Genomic DNA, 22925 nt, shown 5'->3' with positions numbered 1-22925 from the left:
GTACTGACCTACACATTGCACAAGTGGCCCTGCATCGGATTTGACGCGCATGAAAAAAAAAGAACAATGTGGCAGACAAATTCATTTCAAAGCCGCACTGGAGAGTTGATCAGATGTGCACGTTTGCCCTTGTTTGATGTAGGTTTTGAGACCCAGATTCCTGCTGGATTTGATGCAGCCGGTTGTTACCTCTGAAGAAGTAGAATTTCCCGTCGGTCTGGGAGACGGCAGCGGCCTCGATGGCTCTAGGGAGTCCCGGCCAGCCCTCCCTGAGCAGAGCAGAGCTGACCTGACCTGCCGTGGACACTGTCCAGTACTGCCCTCCTTTAAAGATGTACACGGTGTGGTTCAAATCTGTAAAACACAGGAGAGCCCCACTGAACTAGACAGACAAGACTCCACAGTTCCTTGATTTTGGTAACAATCAATTCTTTGTGTATTATATTACTTTTTTTTAATCCTTAGGTGGCGATTTGATCACTCATACAGGGCTGGGATAAGACACAGCTGGATCTTAGTAGAGCATTTTACAACACAAGGAAGTCAGCCTGGACTGCATCCACCTAGCCATGGTTATCCAGGGATTACTTTAAAAATCCAGGGGGATTCCATCAGTGCTGTAAAATGCTCTAATACAATCCAGCTGCAGTTTATCCAGACAGGGTACTTGAAGGGAATGCAGAGTGATGGTTATATTTGACCACCAGAGGGTGGTGCATGCATTTGAAGTGGTTTGGTCAGGCTTGTAACACACAAAGCACTGTAGTTATGTTGAGCCAGCTTTATGTGTACTAAATGTTTCTTCGTCCCCTGTGTTTCTGTCCTCTTCAGGCAGTCTGTGTGGGGTTTTTGTGCAATCATACTAATGCCCAATAAACTTCCCTTCCCTTCTCAGCTGCTGCTGCTGCCCCCCAGGAGTGTGAGGGAGGCTGGCAGGCTTACCCATCGTGATGGCATCGAAGGCAGCCTGGCAGTACGGGGCCTGCTGGGCAGTGCCAGGCTGTTCGGCCTCCACAGAGTCCAGGAAGGAGGTGAACACGCGTCCCGGGAGCTGCACTGCTGAGCCACTGAAGGGTTTCCCTGAAACACACAAGGAGCCGGAACACTCACTGCCTGGACAACACTACAGCGTGCAGGGCTATTAGAGATATGAGAACATGCAGGTCAGACACACACATCCCCTGCCTGCAACACTACAGCGTGCAGGGCTATTAGAGATATGAGAATATGCAGGTCAGACACACACATCCCCTGCCTGCAACACTACAGCGTGCAGGGCTACACAGATATGAGAACATGCAGGTCAGACACACACATCCCCTGCCTGCAACACTACAGCATGCAGGGCTACACAGATATGAGAACATGCAGGTCAGACACACACATCCCCTGCCTGCAACACTACAGCATGCAGGGCTACACAGATATGAGAACATGCAGGTCAGACACACACATCCCCTGCCTGCAACACTACAGCGTGCAGGGCTATTAGAGATATGAGAATATGCAGGTCAGACACACACATCCCCTGCCTGCAACACTACAGCGTGCAGGGCTATTAGAGATATGAGAACATGCAGGTCAGACACACACATCCCCTGCCTGCAACACTACAGCGTGCAGGGCTATTAGAGATATGAGAACATGTAGGTCAGACACACACATCCCCTGCCTGCAACACTACAGCATGCAGGGCTACACAGATATGAGAATATGCAGGTCAGACACACACATCCCCTGCCTGCAACACTACAGCATGCAGGGCTACACAGATATGAGAACATGCAGGTCAGACACACACATCCCCTGCCTGCAACACTACAGCGTGCAGGGCTATTAGAGATATGAGAACATGCAGGTCAGACACACACATCCCCTGCCTGCAACACTACAGCGTGCAGGGCTATTAGAGATATGAGAATATGCAGGTCAGACACACACATCCCCTGCCTGCAACACTACAGCGTGCAGGGCTATTAGAGATATGAGAATATGCAGGTCAGACACACACATCCCCTGCCTGCAACACTACAGCGTGCAGGGCTATTAGAGATATGAGAACATGCAGGTCAGACACACACATCCCCTGCCTGCAACACTACAGCATGCAGGGCTACACAGATATGAGAACATGCAGGTCAGGCACACACATCCCCTGCCTGCAACACTACAGCATGCAGGGCTACACAGATATGAGAACATGCAGGTCAGACACACACATCCCCTGCCTGCAACACTACAGCATGCAGGGCTACACAGATATGAGAACATGCAGGTCAGACACACACATCCCCTGCCTGCAACACTACAGCGTGCAGGGCTATTAGAGATATGATAACATGCAGGTCAGTCACACACATCCCCTGCCTGGATTATTGCGCTCTCAATATTGATGATCACAGAGTGTACAGAATACTATAGAAATAAGAAATGTAAGTGTTTAAGGAATTGGATACGTAGCATTAGCAGGGGTTCATTTGTGACGGATCGCATTGGATCCCAGATCAATACCTTTTTTTGTCAGACAGATGAGAATTTAACAGTTTTTAAATGACCTGTATACAAAAAAAAACTTTTTTTTGTTACTAACTAGAACTCCATACACATAACATGTACGATAAAAACGCTTTCCTGTTCCATGAATCGAATGACTAAACTGTCCTGCAACGATATATTTTCAGATGTGATGTCCATGACTACAAAAATGACTCGTTTTTTTCACAGACAGACAGACAGACAGACAGACACCTCCTACACCCCCAGAATCGAATACTCATAATAACTTTGCTAAATAATGGTAACACTAAGTGTAATCACAAGTGGATAAACGGGTTTCCAGATATACAGAGAAATGTAACTGAGACACACAGGGGGAGTGAAACAGTTCTGCCAGTAAGACCACCCCATACGAGGCTGGAAGTTCTGTTCCCGAGGGCCGAGGTGAATCACGCCGCCCTCGGTGAACCGAAGCAGCCGACTGCTCACGGTCTTATCTCTCCAAGACGCCTCTCTGCCTCTCCCCTTCCCTCTCTCTCTCCAGGACCTCTTGTGGAAGATGAGAAATGTTAAAATGAATGATATATGAAAGAACTTCAATGACCATTTTCAAAGTTATTGTTTTGCTGTCCTATGATATGAACAATACTCGAGAATGGTTCTCAGTGAAGTTACTGGAATAGTGTTGTTTAATAGTAGCTACATTGTGGTGTTTCTTTGTGACTCATTTTCTGTGCTGAGATGCTCCCCCAAGTTCAGCAGCTGCTATTCTCTTCTCTTCTTTTCTTCATTTATTTATAAAGAACCAAACATTATCAAAAGGTAAGGATGTTTGAAATGGTTGTGAAGTTACCCACTCTTTAAAGGAATGCTGTCTACATGTTCTTAATATTTCATTTATTAAGAATAAAGATTGAGGCAGAAACAGTAAAAGGACCTCGTACAGCACTGCAGCCTCAAGGCACAGCTAGTAATAGTGTCTCTAGAGCACCCCAGTGTGTTGAGAGAGCAGGGGAAGGTTCAGGTCTTTTCAATAAGTCAGAGATGAGAAGGGACAGTGAGCGGCTCTCTAGCAGGGGAGGCTAAACTTAACCCCCCCCCCCGAATATCACATGGGCTCCTCCGCTCACACACAGAGTGACCACAAATCAGCACAACTGGGAGGGGAGCCAAAGCCAGTCAAAGGATCATTACTAAAATAACTCCCATTACAGCAGTGGCTGCTGTGATCTCTCCCTGTGCATGCCTGGGGTCCTCGTGGAAAGTTAGTTATGGGATTTCTAACTCCCTTTAGTCTTGGTGAACCATTTTTAATATGGCTAGAGCAGTGCGGTGCAAGTACCCTCAATGGACAATTTTTGTGCTTCAAGCAGCTCTCTTTTTTATCTTAAATTTATTGCCGTCTGGTGATGAATCACTGTAGCTGCACACTGTTTAAAGTCTTGGCGAGTAAAGACTCATGATGACCGGATGTCAAAGCCTGAGGTTAAAGCAAGTAGAATGAAAGGGTTACTTTTTACTGGACACCACTGTCAAAAGAACTTGAGTAAGAACATCATAGAATCCAGCTGTGTACCAAACATTAAGGAATTAGCTCAAAGTCTGTGCAGCTGCAGCTTCATAAGTCACCTGACTTCAACATGGTAACTGTATTAGGTCAGAGGTCATGTCATGATACAGTAAGCATGCATGGTTTATATAACCCTGCTCATATGAGGTCACTCCCTCAAATGGTTTCTGAGATGCAAGGCTTTGCAAAAGACTTTTCTTGTACCACACCCATGATCGAACTTCACCCGAGGAATCGTAGGATACAGCTTTGTACCAGGCAGTCGAAGTGTTAGGTCTTTATCAACCAGAAACATAAAAGCTACAGTCCCCAACATCACTGTCATTTTAGGTCACATGTACGGTTACCATATGACTAGGCCAGTTTGAGACAGTTCAGGCTTTTCAACTCTCATTGCAAACCATTGTGGTACGTTTTACCTGTCAGCAGGACTACATTTATAAGAATGCACTGGGGTGTAAGTTGAAAAGCCTGAACTGTCCAAAAGAGGCAAGAACAGCTGCTGGAATCCACAATGTTAAAACAACAGCTGGCAAGCTGTATGGCTTATGAGAGAGCATGCTTTCATAGACCCAGGCAGTTAGAGCCTGTGGAAGCAGATGGAAAGCACTCTGAGCTTCCTGCGTCAGAGGGGGTGAACTGACCGTAGAGCTGCTGCACAGCGGCGATGTCGTCCCAGCTCAGCACCAAGTCCTTGCCCAGTTTCTTGTAGTAGGGCGACATCAGGGCGTTGCGGACGGGCGAGTGCTCCAGCCCTAGGGTGTGGCCGATCTCGTGGGCAGTCACGATGAAGAGATTGCGTCCCTTGTGGCCGTTCAGGGTCCAGCGCTCAGAGATGTCAAAGTGGGCCTCACCCCGGCGAGGGAAGAATGCATGAGCCAGCGCCCCCCCTGCAACAGGACACACAGAAGAGCTGCCGTTAGAACCAGATCCTGTTACTAGCACTGCAGGAGACAGGCATTAAAACTGTGAAGCCACATTCCACTGAAAACAACAGAGGTAGGGTCGTTTTATGTATCCTGCTTGCATCCTCATGCTGTGTCACAAGCCGAATGCGTGAGTATAAACATAGACTGTATAAGAAACTGTAAGAAAGTCAAGTAGGCAGGTGCTAATATTGAGCCATTCCATAATTTTATAACCTTTAAATGTACCTGCCACTTCACTGCTGATTGAATCGAATGTACCTGCCACTTCACTGCTGATTCTATAGAATGCCAGTGTGTAAAAGTCTCTGTGCTTTGATACCCACCTCGCTCAATTCCGTTCCTCCCCTGCCTAAGCTCTCTGTATTGGACGAGGTCAAGTGGACAAATATTTGTTCCAGAAGGTCCATTACAGTATCAGTACCAGGCTTTAAACATCAACTCACAGTGGGATAGACTCTCAAAGCGATTTTCTTCATCATTGATTTAAAAAATGGAATTTCATTTATAGAGCCCAATTATTTAACCCCTCGATTATTCTCCCTAATTTAAAATGTCCAATAATTGTTTCCCCTCACTGCAGCAATTCCCCACCAAGCTCAGAAGGGGTTCAGTGGGTGTCCTCCGATCCCATTGACTGAGCCAGCTTCCTCTTCTACATCCAGGAACTCGAGAGCGGATGTCAGCGAGCTACTGGCCTCTGGAGGACAAAGGCCAGCCCTGCAGGTGTCCGCCTGAGCTCACTGGGCGCCTGGCTGGTAGGGTCTGCTGTAGCACAATGAGGAGAAACAGTCCCTTCCGGTTTGTCTTCCTAACCCGTGGGAGCGCCAGAGCCAGAGTGATGCTCCCTCAGGAATCATCAGCGAAGACCAGCGACTTCACACAGCCAGTACGCAAGCCTGCACTCCCATGACTGCATGATCACTGATTTTTTTAGACAGCAAAAATGCACCCAATAAAGTTACCAAATCAGAAAAAAACAACTCAGACATTTAAATTAGGGGCTTCTGGGTGGTCTAAAGTTGTTTTTGAGAATCTAGTCAATTGTTATCATTACAGTATTTGCTGCTGCGCTGTATGGAGGTGAGAATCATCTATCTCCCTCAGACAGTATATTGTTTCTGTGGAGTCTTGTTATTTCCTGTTTGCTCTAGAAACTGACACTAGAGCAGCCCTCGGGGGAACTATCAACTAGGGAGCGACAAAAATCACAAATACTTTCATTTTAAGGGTCTCCTGATAGAGATTGTCAATTGTAACAGGAACAGAGACAAATGAATGGCCATTTCTGTCGTTGGAATTTAATGTACGTATTCCTAGTAAAGTAATTAAGATACAGATAACCTTTGCAGTCAATACAGTGCAGAGCTGAGCAGCAGTGTGCGAGTGCAGCAGTCAAAAAGGGCCCCTCTTCCTTTAAGTCTTTGTTCCCTTTCCAAATTCCTCAGGTTGCAAATTTAAAGAAGAGACTGTAAGAAATAATAACACACTATACAAATGGAAAACGTGGGCTTTTCTTATAAACACTCCCCCTGTGCGGGGCGGTGTGCACATGGATCTGTTGCAGTTGAATTGCACAAGCTCTTACTGTTTCATCAGCCATTTGTTCCTTTCCATTATGCAACCCTTGCTTATGTGCCCCTTTAAATGGTAAAGTGAGAAACTGTTTGTAAACATTATGTGATGTTCCTGTGTTTAATCAACGCAGGGCTCTTAAAATCAAGCTGTACATAGCTTACATCAGCAGTTTGCAATCACCAGACTTCTCGTTCGACCTTGCAATGCGTGGGTATGGCGCTTTGCTGTCTGTGAAAATTGAGCAAAACTCATATCAAGTTGTTCTTAAGTGTAACTTATTGTTATCTGGGTTTCTGCTGACCTTGGTGAAGTGAAGAAGAAACGCAGATGTTAACTGTTAATGTGCTTTGTCTCACACCATGTATCATGCTAGGGAAATTTCGTAAGCTAGCTGTATATCTGTGCTGTATGAAGTCATTTCTTTGCTCATAAAAACTACATCTACACTGATGCCCGCTCAGACATACCATCTCTGTGCCAGGGCAGCTCAGAATGCCAGCAGCTGACGCCTTGGGTATGTATCACATGTGATTTGCTTTAATCCTGATTTACTTTGTTCCCGAATAAACTCTTGATTGAAACTACCTGAAGAAGACTGGCTTATTATTTTTAAGAAGAAATCAAACCCACAGGACCCTTTGTGAGTGTGGCTAAACTCTCAAGAATGGATTTTTGGGTATTAATTACCTAACTCTTCCAATACAGTCCTTGGAAAGATAACTCCTCTCAAAACTGCAGAAACCCATCCAATATACTCAAATTAGATTTACCCTCTGATTCATTTTTTATTGAGGCTGTGCAGCTTTTGAAAAGTACCACCATATCAAGTGTTTTGTCATTTCATGAACTGCACACAGTCATCAGAGTTTTTGTTAGCTGGTACTTTTAAAAACACGCCACATTTAAAATGTAATCCTTTGTTAGTGCTGAAGTAGTTTCCTGAGACTACAGCAGGACTGCCAATGCTCTGTGACAGTGTGTCAGTGCTGTGTGACAGTGTGTCAGTGCTCAGGGACAGTGTGTCAGTGTTGTGTGACCGTGTGTCATTGCTCAGGGACAGTGTATCAGTGCTGTGTGACAGTGTGTCAGTGCTCAGGGACAGTGAGTCAGTGCTGTGTGACAGTGTGTCAGTGCTCAGGGACAGTGTGCCAGTGTTGTGTGACCGTGTGTCATTGCTCAGGGACAGTGTGTCAGTGCTGTGTGACAGTGTGTCAATGCTCAGGGACAGTGAGTCAGTGCTGTGTGACAGTGTGTCAGTGCTCAGGGACAGTGTGTCAGTGTTGTGTGACCGTGTGTCATTGCTCAGGGACAGTGTGTCAGTGCTCAGGGACAGTGTGTCAGTGATGTGTGTCAGTGCTGTGTGACAGTGTGTCAGTGCTCAGGGACAGTGTGTCAGTGCTGTGTGACAGTGTGTCAGTGCTCAGGGACAGTGTGCCAGTGATGTGTGACAGTGTGTCATTGCTCAGGGACAGTGTGTCAGTGCTCAGGGACAGTGAGTCAGTGCTGTGTGACAGTGTGTCAGTGCTCAGGGACAGTGTGTCAGTGCTGTGTGACAGTGTGCCAGTGCTCAGGGACTGTGTGTCAGTGCTCAGGGACAGTGTGTCAGTGCTGTGTGACTGTGTCAGTGCTGGGTGACAGTGTGTCAGTGCTCAGAGACAGTGAGTCAGTGCTGTGTGACAGTGTGTCAGTGCTCAGGGACAGTGTGTCAGTGCTCAGGGACAGTGGGTCTGTGCTCAGGGACAGTGTCAGTGCTGTGTGACTGTGTGTCAGTGCTCAGGGACAGTGTGTTAGTGCAGTGTGTCTGTGCTCAGGGACAGTGTCAGTGCTGTGTGACTGTGTGTCAGTGCTCAGGGACAGCGTCAGTGCGAGCCAGGTGAAAGGGGAAGCTTACAAGGAGACAGGTCTCAGCACCTGGCCCGTCGAAGGCGTTGGTCACCCCGTCGCTGTGCTCCCCCTCGTAGAACGCTAGCCTGATGTCTGCCGGCCCCTCCATCACCTCCCAGAACGCCAGCGCGGACACGTTGCTCCACAGCTCGAAGGCAGCCCTCACCGCGCGCCTCACCTGCAGCAGGGACAGCGAGCGCGGCCCGTTCACAATGCGGTAGGTCAAGTGACGCTTGTACCACTTCTCTCCTGGGCAACAACAAGAAGTTACATTGAATTAGTCGCTTTATCAAGTCTCAAGGCATTTTACATTGGAAACAAACACAACTGATACCCTGTGAACTGAAAAGAACATTGTATTTTGTGTTCACTTCTCTCCATGGTTCATGGTGAAGTTTTCTTTATTTTTAGTACTTAAGATGACTGATTTACAGTATGTGGATTAACTTTCTCAAGATACATGTAATTCCCCACACAGCTCAGGAGGACTGAAGGTGCAGTGGGTGTCCTCCGAATCCCACGACCGAGCCAGATTCCTCTTCTACACCCAGGAACTCGAGAGCGGATGTCAGCGAGCTACTGGCCACTGGAGGACAAAGGCCAGCCTTGCAGGTGTCTGCCTGAGCTCACTAGGTGTCTGGCCGGTAGGGTCTGCTGTGGAGCGATGAGGAGAAACAGTACCTGCCATGAGAATGCCAGAGCTGGGATGTGAACCTGCACTCCCCTGACTGTTACTCACCCTGCGCACCACACGGCCATGTGTTTACCTGGAGAGCCTCTCAGGGACCCCTGCGCTCCCCTGACTGTGACTCACCCTGCACACCACACGGCCATGTGTTTACCGGGAGAGCATCTCAGGGACCCCTGCGCTCTCCTGACTGTGTGACTCACCCTGCACACCACACGGCCGTGATTTTACCTGGAGAGCCTCTCAGGGACCCCTGCGCTCTCCTGACTGTGTGACTCACCCTGCACACCACACAGCCATGTGTTTACCAGGAGAGCCTCTCAGGGACCCCTGCGCTCCCCTGACTGTGTGACTCACCCTGCACACAACACGGCCATGTGTTTACCAGGAGAGCCTCTTAGGGACCCCTGCGCTCCCCTGACTGTGACTCACCCTGCGCACCACACGGCCATGTGTTTACCTGGAGAGCCTCTCAGGGACCCCTGCGCTCCCCTGACTGTGTGACTCACCCTGCACACCACACGGCCATGTGTTTACCAGGAGAGCCTCTCAGGGACCCCTGCGCTCTCCTGACTGTGTGACTCACCCTGCACACCACACGGCCATGTGTTTACCTGGAGAGCCTCTCAGGGACCCCTGCGCTCCCCTGACTGTGTGACTCACCCTGCACACCACACGGCCATGTGTTTACCTGGAGAGCCACCTGAGGACCCCATACCCTGTACTTATGTTGTACAATGATAATACCAAGTTTCATTACAATTCAAAAAGTGAATTGTTTAGATTCAGCCATTAAAACAGATCATATACAGCTATGGCCAAAAGTTTGGCATCACCTAGAATTTTAGGATTGAGACATAATAAAAAATAAAACTTATGAACATAATTTAGATCTTTTATTTTACATCATGTAATTAAAGAAACTACAGAATTATATCGAAAAAGTCTACCGGAAGCCACAAGAGTAGTACAGTATTTTATATTACATTTTGAAATGTCACATTTCTTCAATTTTTGTTAGTTTTTTGTTTATATGGAAAACTGCAAAGCGGTATGTAATTTAATGTAAATGGCACATTATTCAGAAGGTTTCATTCGACTTTATGAAGCAAAATGAGTTCATTCTATAGGGTGATGCAAAACCTTTGTCCAGATCTGTATATTAACTGAACAGACCCTATATCTGGTGTGCCTGGGTTTGCGCAGAGTTCACGTCCCAGGGCAGACTTAAACAAACCAGGAACATTTTTGTGTCATCGGAAATATTTGCATTCATGCACACAAGATAAAGCATCTGATGATTAGCAGGGAGCTGGGAAAGGAACTGTCCAGCGACGCACTGTCCAGCGGCGTGCCCTCCAGCTGGGAATCTCATGGAAAAGGAATGAGGGGCAAGGTAACCCAGGGGTAGCACAGAGCACCACATCTTTAATCTAGCAAACACATTCCAATGAAACAAGCAGACTTGCTTTAGTACTGAGACACATGAGCTATTACAGCGTTCATGAAGAACCCTAAATAACCCTGTTCAATTAGAACAACACTCAAGACTACCCCCCGGAGGCATTAAGGCATTTTTAAACGGTTTAATGGCCTGTTGTAAAGCGATGGGATTGCTTAGCAGTTGTATATTACAACCTGAAAACCCATGTCCATGTGGACACGGCTAACAAGAATCTGAACGACTCCTGAAGTGTTTGTCTCTGTATCTGTGTGTTCCTGTGTGTGTGTGTTTCCATTTGAATTAGTTCTAATTGCTTCCATAAGGAAATCCCCAAATGACTTTTGTAACAATTCTATTGCCTCCACTTTCCCAGGGGACCAGGGTAATCTACAGCTCTCAATCTCTCAGCATTCCCAAATAAACTCACAGAGAAAAGGCATTAAAACATATCCTGCAGCAGCACGGGCCAGGGATCCACAGAACGAGCTGGCAGCTGTGTCTAAGACACTGAGCCTCCATCACATCACAATCCCTGTCACCTCACTACTTCACTGAGTGTTACTACAAATATACTAAAGGCACAGTAAAAACTGCAAACAGACAGCTAACAAACTGGCTGCAGACCGGTGTGCAGCAATACAGCGGGAGGTAATCTGTCTGATAAATTTGAACCAGATGCAGCTCCAGATGTTTAATAATGTCTGAGGACTTGGGTGATTTATGGGTGGGACATCCCACACAAGCTCACAAGTTGCATCATCAGTTTTTTTTACACAACACAGAGAGAAATAAAATATGTAGCTCATATATTGTGCTCCAGTGGAAATGCGGGTCTTCATTTTGATCGTGTAAAAAGGCTGATTCAATAAAACGCATTGGTTTCAAGCAAAGGGAATGGCATGTCTGATTACAATCAGCACTGCTTCAAGTAGGAGCATACCTATTGAGCTCATTTAAGTGAAAAAAATGGGAAGTTGCTTGCTGGTTTTAGTGGGGGATAATGCATACCAACCGGAAGGCAGACAACTCTATTTTAGCCGGATTGTGATCATTGCAGGTATTATAACACAAGCACACACACTTACAGTAGATGAGCCCCATAATCTCATAAATTTACAATCCCTGAAAAGTTATAACAAGTTTATCAGATTATTGCCAAATGCAATCCTAGGAGTGTATGATAAAATGTTGGTGAAGATTAATGCTAAATGTGACAGACAAACAGATACGATCAGCAAAAAAGGTCCAGGATTTTTGAATAAGGACCATAAACAAACAAAAAAACCAATGCTGGTTATTTTTGGTATTCCAGTTGAGGAAACGCTCCAGCTACATTGTACCAAGTGTGTGGGTTTTTGGAAGAAACGTTCCCAACTCTTTTAAAACAGCAGCAAAACAGAGGCTCAAAAAATGCTGACAAATGATGTCAGGAAGTATTGGAAAGGAAAAAGAAGGAAACAGATGTCACAAATCCAAAAGCACTATTATTTGTGGCTTGCCCAAACGCCTATTGGCAGACTCTGTATTTATTCAAGGGCGTTGTTCGTTTCAAGCTCTGTCAAACAGTGCTAAATAGTTATCAGAGAGAAAACACGGCACACCGGTATTTAATCACGCAGCACCGTGGAGAGGTCTTGAAAGCCAAACCAAATACAATTGCATTTTTCTCAACCATTAATCTCGTGCTCAGCTCCTGGTGCGGTGATAGCTGGCACAGTGTGTTAGAACATAAGAACATAAGAAAGTTTACAAACGAGAGGAGGCCATTCAGCCCATCTTGCTCGTTTGGTTGTTAGTAGCGTATTGATCCCAGAATCTCATCAAGCAGCTTCTTGAAGGATCCCAGGGTGTCAGCTTCAACAACATTACTGGGGAGTTGGTTCCAGACCCTCACAATTCTCTGTGCAAAAAAGTGCCTATTTTCTGTTCTGAATGCCCCTTTATCTAATCTCCATTTATGACCCCTGGTACTTTTTTCTTTTTTCAAGTCAAAGAAGTCCCCCGGGTTGACATTGTCTATACCTTTTAGGATTTTGAATGTTTGAATCAGATCGCCGCGTAGTCTTCTTTGTTCAAGACTGAATAGATTCAATTCTTGTTTCTAGCGCTAATCATGTAATAAGATCCTCATTCCTACAGTGTTCACTGGAGAGGAATGGGCGCAGTGCCTTGATCCGCAAGTTTATCCGATATATCAGGAATGTTAATGGCTTCAGGAAAGCACTCTTACCTCCCATACTGCAATACAAGGTTCATGCCACAGACAATATTATGAAATCTATTTTGGTCTGCCATTAGTTTGCTCAATAATTACAATTCTTTGTTAGAAGTACAAAAATAATGACATCAATTGCACTCAAATTACAGCCTGTTCAAAAATGTGTCTAAGCATTACAATCCAACAGTTTTATATATGCTTGCTTTAGTTGATTATATATGTTTAGAAGAATATTCATGGCCACTGTAAGAATTGTATTAACTGCAGGTCCTAATTCTAGAAACTTCAATTAAGTCTCTGTGTGTATAATTGTACCATGTTAAGTTTCCTATCTGTATCTGTTTTATAATGCATAAAAGTTTTTTTCAAAGTTTAGGCTATGCAACTTCTCAAACTCTATAGAGTTCACACAAACAGGTTTAAAATGTCTTTGTGAACAAAGGGGATCTATATAGATCCCAAAGTTAAGAATATTTCATTGAAATGCATTGGGAATTAGCTTTTATGCGTGAGACTTGGATCTGAATACAGGATCTGTCCAAAACATTTCACAGTCAAAAAAAGACCAGAATAAAAGATGTGATATCTATGAAAAAAAGAGTCAGTAAAGATGTGATCAAAGTTTAACTAAACTCAAGTGTGGTAAACTTGGCCCCCATTTTTATAGCATATTAAACTAGTATAACATTTCTCCTAGTAGATCTATGGATAGTAGAATATTATTTTGCATGTGTTTGGTGCTGAAAATACTAGGATATCTGTGGCCGTTCCTTATATTCCCCATGAAGACTGGTTCTGTTAAGGTAGTCAGTAATCTGTGTGTAATATGGACCCTGCCCTGTTACTGACAGCATTACCATGAGACCTCTGTGTGCTCCGAACACCCCCGCCCTGCACTGCAGGCTTTTCATGACATCATGAGAAGAATCACACAATACTGGAGGGGCTGTGGTGGAATGGCAATTCTTTGAATTCCTTGCCTATTCTACACACTTCATTGTCATTCCCTGCTTTGTCTGGGATAGAAAGACAGTCAAAGGAAGCCATCTGGAGGGAATAAAACATCATGTCCCAAAACAAGAAGAAATACGTTCTTTCAGTGTGTAAAAGACAGAACCCACTGCATGTGTAGGCGCTCCAGATCTGTACCTTAGCACAGCAGGGGTTTCTCTTACATTATATTAACAATTGGATGTTATGCGTGTAAAATGCTTTAGCAAAGGCTTGAATAGAATAGTGCTATTTCTACTAGAGCGTGGACAGTCACTATCTGCAGGCAGGCGTTCCACGTGTGGCAGCACAAGGACTCGCCTTCACAGGGTGGAGGATACACTTTAATTCTCAACAAACTGTCAACCTAATACAATGTAGACTAAATGCTGACATCTGCTATTGTATATAGGATTAAAAAGACCAAAAGGAGGGGTGCTGCAAATAAGCTTTCTCATCACACCCTGCATCACCGAGGATGCTGAGCTGAAGCCTTCAAATAAACACGTGCAACACGCACCTGATTTCTGGAGCATGTAATTCGATTTCCTATAATAACTCGCCTGTGCTTTTATAACAGTGCACAGGCAGTGTGCACAGGCAGTGTGCACAGGCAGTGTGCACAGGCGTGATCATTCCTACTTCAAGTTGTGTTATTATAACAGCCCGACATGACAGGGTTTGTTTGGGCTTCAGATGTTGCCTGGAAAAGTAAAAACGTACAGCTGAGGGACTGGGAGCTAGGCAGTGTGGCTTAGTGGTTAGAGCTGAGGGACTGGGAGGTGAGCAGTGTGGCTTACTGGTTAGAGCTGAGGGACAGGGAGCTGGGCAGTGTGGCTTACTGGTTAGAGCTGAGGGACTGGGAGCTAGGCAGTGTGGCTTAGTGGTTAGAGCTGAGGGACTGGGAGCTAGGCAGTGTGGCTTAGTGGTTAGAGCTGAGGGACTGGGAGGTGAGCAGTGTGGCTTAGGTGTTATAGCATAGGGACTGGGAGCTAGGCAGTGTGGCTTAGTGGTTAGAGCTGAGGGACTGGGAGGTAGGCAGTGGGGCTTAGTGGTTAGAGCTAATGGACTGGGAGGTGAGCAGTGTGGCTTAGGTGTTATAGCATAGGGACTGGGAGCTAGGCAGTGTGGCTTAGTGGTTAGAGCTGAGGGACTGGGAGGTAGGCAGTGGGGCTTAGTGGTTAGAGCTAAGGGACTGGGAGGTGAGCAGTGTGGCTTAGTAGTTAGAGCTGAGGGACTGGGAGGTAGGCAGCGTGGCCGAGTGGATATAGCTGAGGGACTGGGAGGTGAGCAGTGTGGCCTATTGAATACAAAAAACATAGATTTGAACAGGAAATCAATAATCTGTAGTAACTGTGTGTGTTGTCAGTTTCAGAAACTGCTTACACCCTGATCCCATTGTAAGACATTTATAAAGCAAACCCAAGCCAGCTGAGCAGGGTTTCACCTGTTCCGATGGTCAAACTGAATGTTGGCCAGTGTGTGTTGCTGTAGCTGCTGCAGCAGAGCAGAAAGCCTCAGATGTCTCCTTGTTCCTGACTGAAGATTCACCTGGCCAGCCTCCATGTACCAGAGCCCACAGGCTGTTTGCTCCTCCTTTCATGAATTCCTGTTTGCAGATCACAACAAGCTACATGGACAGGCTGGACAGGACGTGACAAGCAGGAGGAGGGGTGTCCTGCACAGAAGATGACTGCTGCATTCCTAATGCATGAACCAATCACATGTGGAACTCACACAGCTGTGCTGTTGAACAGCAGCTTTAAGGAAGGTGTATTGAATTTCCAAGTACAACTGCTGGGAGAGTTTCCCCTGCTCCCCCCACACAGCAGCTGGCATAGTTTCATGAGTATCTCATTGTATTAAAGTCTACTCTAGAGTTTTACATGCATCTAGAGAGCCGCTTGTTTGACTGTGATGGATCCTGCGAAAGACATTTGTTGCTTGTGCATTTCTACATGGATGGAGGTCTACCTTCCAGTTGGTTGCTCTTTTTGAATTTGCAGCCGTGGCAATTTCTGTGCAATATTCATAAAAAAAATCCAGAACAAGTTTTTGTGGCATGTTATTTTTCATTTGTTATTATCATTTAAATTTAGACGCTATAGTATAGTGCATAATTTGTTACCCTGTGTATTCATGACTCTGTGTGTATTTCGAGGAGGAAGACTTTCAGTCCTGGCTCTCTCCAGAAAAGCTCAAAGCCAGGTAAAGGCAGAACTCAATGTTGGAACAGAACTCAGAACCACTCAGAATGAAGGAAACCTCAAAGCAGCAGCAACATCGTGGCTTGAGAGCCATCCCATCCCCTGACCCTTCTCTGTGTAAAGAAGTGCCTCCTACCAGTCCTGGATGGACAGTGTGTCAGTGTTTAGGGGTCTGTGCTCACCTTGCTGGCTGTATCTCTTTGATCTCCTCTTCACTCCGTTCCCAGAGAAGATGGTGCTGACTCGTTCCTCCCAGGCCGCGTGGCTCTCTCCATCGGTCACTCCACACCTAGGCTGAGACATGAGCTGCAGCGTGGCATCGTCCACTAACCCACTGACCGGCAGCCGAGAGAGCCACTGGAACTCCCTGGAGACACACAGAGAGAGGTTAGCTTTGACACATCAGCACTACCATGCAGATCTACAGTGATGGCCATCGCAGCTCCTTTAAGAGCAGCCTGAAATACCCTAGTTATCTCCTTCTCTTTAGATTTACTTTGTATATGATTTCCTGCTTCAGTCATCACATGCTGGAGGCTTTTGAAAGCTCAGAAATGTAAAGCACCCCTTTGTCCTCAATAGAGCCCTCAGAATCCTGCCTTCTCTCTAAGTATATCTGGCACACCAGAGTGTAACCAGGAACCTGTCCCCCCTGCAACACTCTGCTCCCACTGGATGTAAGAAATGCCCAGTACTTCTTACTGATGTATTTCTCACATCCACTGAGGGGAAAGTGTTGCAGGGGGACAGGCTAATGGTTGCACTCAGCGCTTTACTTGGAGATGTGCTTGAGAGCTCAAAGAGGTCACAGAGGTGCTTTTAACTTATGAGTCTTAAAAAGATGTCCTAGGTTCAAACTAAAGCACATGTTGTGAGCACTGTGTATTCTGAGCTGCCTCTCAGTGTTTGATTGACTGGGTCTCTAAAGCACATGTTGTGAGCACTGTGTATTCTGAGCTGCCTCTCAGTGTTTGATTGACTGGGTCTCTAAAGCACATGTTGTGAGCACTATGTATTCTGAGCTGCCTCTCAGTGTTTGATTGACTGGGTCTCTAAAGCACATGTTGTGAGCACTGTGTATTCTGAGCTGCCTCTCAGTGTTTGATTGACTGGGTCTCTAAAGCACATGGTGTGAGCACTATGTATTCTGAGCTGCCTCTCAGTGTTTGATTGACTGGGTCTCTAAAGCACATGTTGTGAGCACTGTGTATTCTGAGCTGCCTCTCAGTGTTTGATTGACTGGGTCTCTAAAGCACATGTTGTGAGCACTATGTATTCTGAGCTGCCTCTCAGTGTTTGATTGACTGGGTCTCTAAAGCACATGTTGTGAGCACTGTGTATTCTGAGCTGCCTCTCAGTGTTTGATTGACTGGGTCTCTAAAGCACATGTTGTGAGCACTATGTATTCTGAGCTGCCTCTCAGTGTTTGATTGACTGGGTCTCTAAAGCACATGTTGTGAGCACTGTGTATTCTGAGCTGCCTCTCAGTGTTTGATTGACTGGGTCTCTAAAGCACATGTTGTGAGCACTGTGTATTCTGAGCTGCCTCTCAGTGTTTGATTGACTGGGTCTCTAAAGCACATGTTGTGAGCACTATGTATTCTGAGCTGCCTCTCAGTGTTTGATTGACTGGGTCTCTAAAGCACATGTTGTGAGCACTGTGTATTCTGAGCTGCCTCTCAGTGTTTGATTGACTGGGTCTCTAAAGCACATGTTGTGAGCACTGTGTATTCTGAGCTGCCTCTCAGTGTTTGATTGACTGGGTCTCTAAAGCACATGTTGTGAGCACTGTGTATTCTGAGCTGCCTCTCAGTGTTTGATTGACTGGGTCTCTAAAGCACATGGTGTGAGCACTATGTATTCTGAGCTGCCTCTCAGTGTTTGATTGACTGGGTCTCTAAAGCACATGTTGTGAGCACTGTGTATTCTGAGCTGCCTCTCAGTGTTGTTCTCAAGCATTAAGACATGTACCTGACTGCCTTGTTCACCTCGGCCGGCTCGTGTCCATGGTTACGTGTGTGTCCCAGGTAGCCATATTTCTCCAGAAAACCCTGAAAGAGAAATGAATAAAAACTCCCGTTTCTCAAAGTGTTTCAAGAGTACACTAATACTTATTTTTTTTAATTACATAATATGCCACAACAAAGCCGACCTTTGATTATTTCTTTGGATACATTTTACCCACCAAACCTGCCTCCCCTCACCACACTATAGCGACCCCTACTGGCCATGTTCCTGGTGAGCTCAAGCACCTGCAGTGCTGGGTTTGTCCTCCAGGGGGCAGTAGCTGTAAACCACAGCTTTCAAAAACATTTCACTAACTCACATAAACATAATATTCTGAATACAGTACATGGTTCCTCTCCTCATTCAAAACACCCCATTTCCTGACCCCATGTAGCGAATGTTGTGACGGAAGGATTTATGGGTGCCACCAAATTGAAAATGAAATGTGAAAAACAAAAAGATCAAACAGCAAACTAATAAGGTACTGGACCGAATAGGAACTCTCTGGATACTATGCATTTCAGTTAGCTTGCTGTTACTGCTGTGGTTCGAAATCTAGAGGTAGTAACATTATATATATATATATATATATAGTTTGTAACAATTGTTTTGTGAGAATATGTCAAAGGGCTGATAGTTCCATGACGATGTCGGTGCTGGTAAGCTGGCTGAGTGGGAAATGTCACTCTATAAAGCGTCCTGTTGAATATCTGGCAGGCCTCCCGGGGCCAAGCAGACCCAGCCTTGGTCCCAGTAAGTTAGTCAGAGCCATGTGCCATTCCTGTGAGGTCCCAGATTCACAAGAACCAGCTGCAATACAATATCAATAAAGAATATTGTATTTTTGCAATCTCCTGGCACTGACTGCGGAGAGTGACAGCTAATCTAGAGCACACCCCTTTAATAAATACCACTCTGATAAAAGGGACAAAGACACGGACTGTGGACTCCACTGAAGAAATATCAATATGTCTGTTTTAGTTAAATAATCATGAAATTCCTCTGACTTCACTTGTTTGGTATATGGGCTTGGCCACCATAGTGAAGATACTAATTAGGGGTCTTGTATTTGTTGTGCTTGACTATTTAAATTCGGACAGTGCATAAATATCCTGTTCATACAAATAAACCACAGCATTATGAAGTTTCAGCGTGTTTGTGTGTTTTTTTATTTAAATGCTCTTGGAAATTCGACCTGGATTGAGATGCTTGATAAACTTTCTATATTCTAAAAAGAGTCCAATATTTTTATTATTGTTATGATAATATGTTAAACTAACAATATTTTCTCATGTAAAGCATACCAAGAATCATAATTTTATATAGTCATAAAAGGGTCCAGATTCAGTAACTGTGTTAATTACTTTACAAATATCAAGGCATCTTTAAACTGAAATATTATTATAATGTGTTTATTTAGCAGACGCCTTTATCCAAGGCGACTTACAGAGACTAGGGTGTGTGAACTATGCATCAGCTGCAGAGTCACTTACAATTACATCTCACCCGAAAGACGGAGCACAAGGAGGTTAAGTGACTTGCTCAGGGTCACACAATGAGTCAGCGGCTGAGGTGGGATTTGAACCAGGGACCTCCTGGTTACAAATCTGTTTCTTTAACCACTGGACCACACAGCCTTGTTTCTTGACTCTAATTTCGAAACGGCTTTTTTCCCTACTGTTTCAAAAAAAAAAGTATCAATTAGAAAAAAGGAAAAGTCTTGTGATAACGGCCGCTGTTGTTAGCAGGCCATGGCTTTTCGATAATGTTTTAGTCATTTTTCATCATTGAAATGAAAAACTCAAACTCAGCAGGTGACAGCCTTCAGGTTGATCAAAACCCACGGAGAAGGACAGAAGACACATTCACGGAATTCCAGTGACTACGGGGAAAGCTTTGCAGCTGCAAGCTCAGGATTATGATTCTGTTTTGCTCGGAGGCGAAGCGGGAGACTACTTGTCAGCTCACTGCCTGAGACCTGCCTCTTCACGCCAGCCTTTCTACAAGACAGCCAGCAAGGAGGCCTGGGTTCCAGTACAGCTCAGAGATGGACCCCAGCGAGTGCAATCCACATCACAAGGGGGCGCAATTCAGCAGTCTTGAGCCAGGACTGGCAGGCAGGGGGCGCAATTCAGCAGTCTTGAGCCAGGACTGGCAGGCAGGGGGCGCAATTCAGCAGTCTTGAGCCAGGACTGGCAGGCAGGAGGCGCAATTCAGCAGTCTTGAGCCAGGACTGGCAGGCAGGGGGCGCAATTCAGCAGTCTTGAGCCAGGACTGGCAAGCAGGGGGCGCAATTCAGCAGTCTTGAGCCAGGACTGGCAAGCAGGGGGCGCAATTCAGCAGTCTTGAGCCAGGACTGGCAAGCAGGGAGCACTCAGGTCAGGATTGAGGTGCGCTCTCGCTCTCTCTCTCTCTCTCTCTCTCTCTCTCTCTCCCCAGATCAAATAAAACACAGACATACATGAGCCACGTTACTCATAATCCTGAACAATTGTAAATGTTTTTTGTTCTCCTATTTTGAAACCCCTGGGTAAATGTGCTATACATTTCCCATACACGTTGTGCTCCCATAAAATGAACAACAATTTGGGATTGCATTGCGGCTGACTCATGAACCTGTATTGCAAGAATGTCATATTGCAGCACAGCTCCAGACTTGTCTAGTTAAATACATCTTTCCCAAGATGAGCACATGATCAGATTGCAATGCTGGCAAATACATTTTCAGATCGGGGAGAGGAGGTTAATAAACCGTGCAAAGCTATGCCTGGTACTGTTTAACTGATGGAGTTTTATCCAGAGCATAGGGCTTCCTTCTGGCGTCTGTTGACAAGCTGTCACTGTTAGAACCAGGAAAGTAGCCAGACCTAAACGAAACCGTGTCCAGGCTTTGTGATTCCAGGACTGGGGTGGAATCCGCAATTCCACAGGTGTACATACCGATTCGCTCACTAGAGGGCGCTGTTGGAACATTTCTTACTTTGGACAAACCTTTATGTAAACCCAAATCAAAACGAGTTGAAGTACTCAATTAAATATGACTTCAGCAAAATGTAAAGCATGCTGTTAGAGCATTATAAAAACATATATTTATATAAGCAAAATACACATTATATCTTTTTTGTGTGTTTTATTTTACCTTTATAGGAGTAGGCTACAATACTGACAATGGTATGTACAGTAGTAGACTTTTGCCGATATCCCAAAGTACAGCGGCTAAACCAACAGCTGTTCAAAACGGTCGAAAACAGTGATTAAAACGAGTCCTGAGGGAGTTGGGACCTGCGTATGCATGTTTGTAATTGCAAGTCAACACGCCGACCGCGATCGATACTCAGGATAGATACAAGCGAGCAATTGTGTGTGTGAACCTCAAAGCAAGTTATTTAAAGCCGTGCTTCGCTTTATCCATAAACTCAAACACGCGCCATACATCCTGCTTGATTGACAGCTTCTTTACAGTTTGACTGGCTGATATCATAGCGCATCCCCTCTCCTCGCCCCTCTCTCACCCCCGAGATACAGAGGTCGCGGACTCGCAGCCTGCCCTGACCCTTTCCTAAAGCCGAGCCGGTTGTAAAATGTCTTTGATACCAGTCTGCTTGTGAAGAGCAACCACTTCACCGATTAGACCCCCGGCTGACTCCTGACAAGCGATCTTATCTCGGCATTGTCCGGCAGGCGCCATAGATTTTTAGTTTTTTTTGTTGAGGTTACCTTTTCATTGTATTGCAAGACGTTTCCCTGCGTGACTTCTGTTAAATATCTTTGATAGCACACAGCTTGACGCAGTGCAATAGATTGGTATTGTAAACGGATTGCTGCGGTCTGTCTAATGTCAGTACGGGTTTAGTTCAGCCCACTTTGTGCTTCCAGGAGGAGACGGGAGCCTCTAGATTTGCAGCTCGTGTCCAGGCGAGTCCCTGTACCATCGATCCTGTACCGTCTGTGTAAATTACCCGGGTCTGTTTATGGTATTAGAAAACGGTTCTGGACCGGAACGGGTTAATGACAGTGCGTTATTAACCGTGTTTCATTGCTAACATATTCTTCTCAAGTGTGTGTAACTTTCTCCGCTGGGTTTTTTTTAAATGCAATTAATTAAAATGCCGTCCCAGCTTCTAGTTATACCCCATCCTTGTTAAATCGAGCGTCAGTGTACCTGGGTCCCAATACAAACCTTACAAGCAGAGTCAGTGACTGCGGCAGTCAGCTGGATTGGTAATAATTGGACTCAGAATAAATGCATGGAATCTGGATTGTTGTGCACATGAGACGATGAAGAGACTCAATGTGCTGTTGCTTGCAGTTTCTCTAACAGAAAAGCATCTACACCAGGTTTAACTACGGAATTATTCAAAGGACTAACGTACCGAAATGGTCGAAATCCTTACCTAAATAAAAAGATACACAGCAGTCTCAAAAGTTCGTAAAATCTACCCATATAAAATGTTTTACGCCTGGTTAAATGTGATTTTTACTTGCAAAACCTTTAAATCATTTTGAATTAACCTATCTGCTGTGTGTCACAATAAAGTTGAGTTACATCAGAAATTAGGTGTAAGAATAAATTGCGGTACCTCTGCCGTCTCTAATTCCCAGCTCTCGCCCTTCTTGAGAATCGGGGAGTGTGAAGTGAATGAAACGAAGATGAGGAGAAACAAGAAACAAATCCAGTGAAAACATCCGAGAGCAACCAGCAGCTGCATCTTCTTGTAGAACATTTCCAAAACCGAATGGTTCGGTCGCACCAAATTGATATCACGTTGTAATAACGTGATTACATAATCTATACTGATGTGGTACGTTTAATCCAATAGCAACTCAACTAGTGTAAACATGCTTCGACTCTATGCTCTTTCTTTGCGATCCTGAGCCTCTCCCACTCATCAGCCTCCGAGTTTTAACTGTGGCTAC

General features: G+C 45.3%; 1 protein-coding gene and 1 long non-coding RNA gene across 2 annotated transcripts in view; one reads left to right on the top strand and one right to left on the bottom strand.

The window, feature by feature from the left end:
• The window catches only part of LOC131701737 (uncharacterized), a 7652-nt gene extending 6646 nt beyond the window's left edge, over window positions 1-1006 (top strand). Inside the window, exon 3 of the long non-coding RNA XR_009308979.1 lies at window positions 896-1006. This is a non-coding gene — a long non-coding RNA (uncharacterized LOC131701737). The remainder of the gene's footprint in view (window positions 1-895) is intronic.
• The window catches only part of LOC117430580 (matrix metalloproteinase-28-like), a 26815-nt gene extending 3890 nt beyond the window's left edge, over window positions 1-22925 (bottom strand). Inside the window, exons 1-7 of the mRNA XM_059001470.1 lie at window positions 22589-22925; window positions 17973-18052; window positions 16184-16368; window positions 8482-8703; window positions 4711-4956; window positions 943-1080; window positions 190-354 (exon numbers count right to left, since the gene is read on the bottom strand). Of these exons, the coding sequence (XP_058857453.1) occupies window positions 190-354; window positions 943-1080; window positions 4711-4956; window positions 8482-8703; window positions 16184-16368; window positions 17973-18052; window positions 22589-22732 (1180 nt within the window). The 5' untranslated portion in view covers window positions 22733-22925. The remainder of the gene's footprint in view (window positions 1-189; window positions 355-942; window positions 1081-4710; window positions 4957-8481; window positions 8704-16183; window positions 16369-17972; window positions 18053-22588) is intronic.

The sequence above is a fragment of the Acipenser ruthenus genome, chromosome 26 (genome assembly GCF_902713425.1).
Source record: "Acipenser ruthenus chromosome 26, fAciRut3.2 maternal haplotype, whole genome shotgun sequence".
Taxonomy (NCBI): domain Eukaryota; kingdom Metazoa; phylum Chordata; class Actinopteri; order Acipenseriformes; family Acipenseridae; genus Acipenser; species Acipenser ruthenus.
The sequence above is the reverse complement of the archived record's forward strand: the minus strand, read 5'-3'. Positions and strand labels throughout refer to the sequence as shown.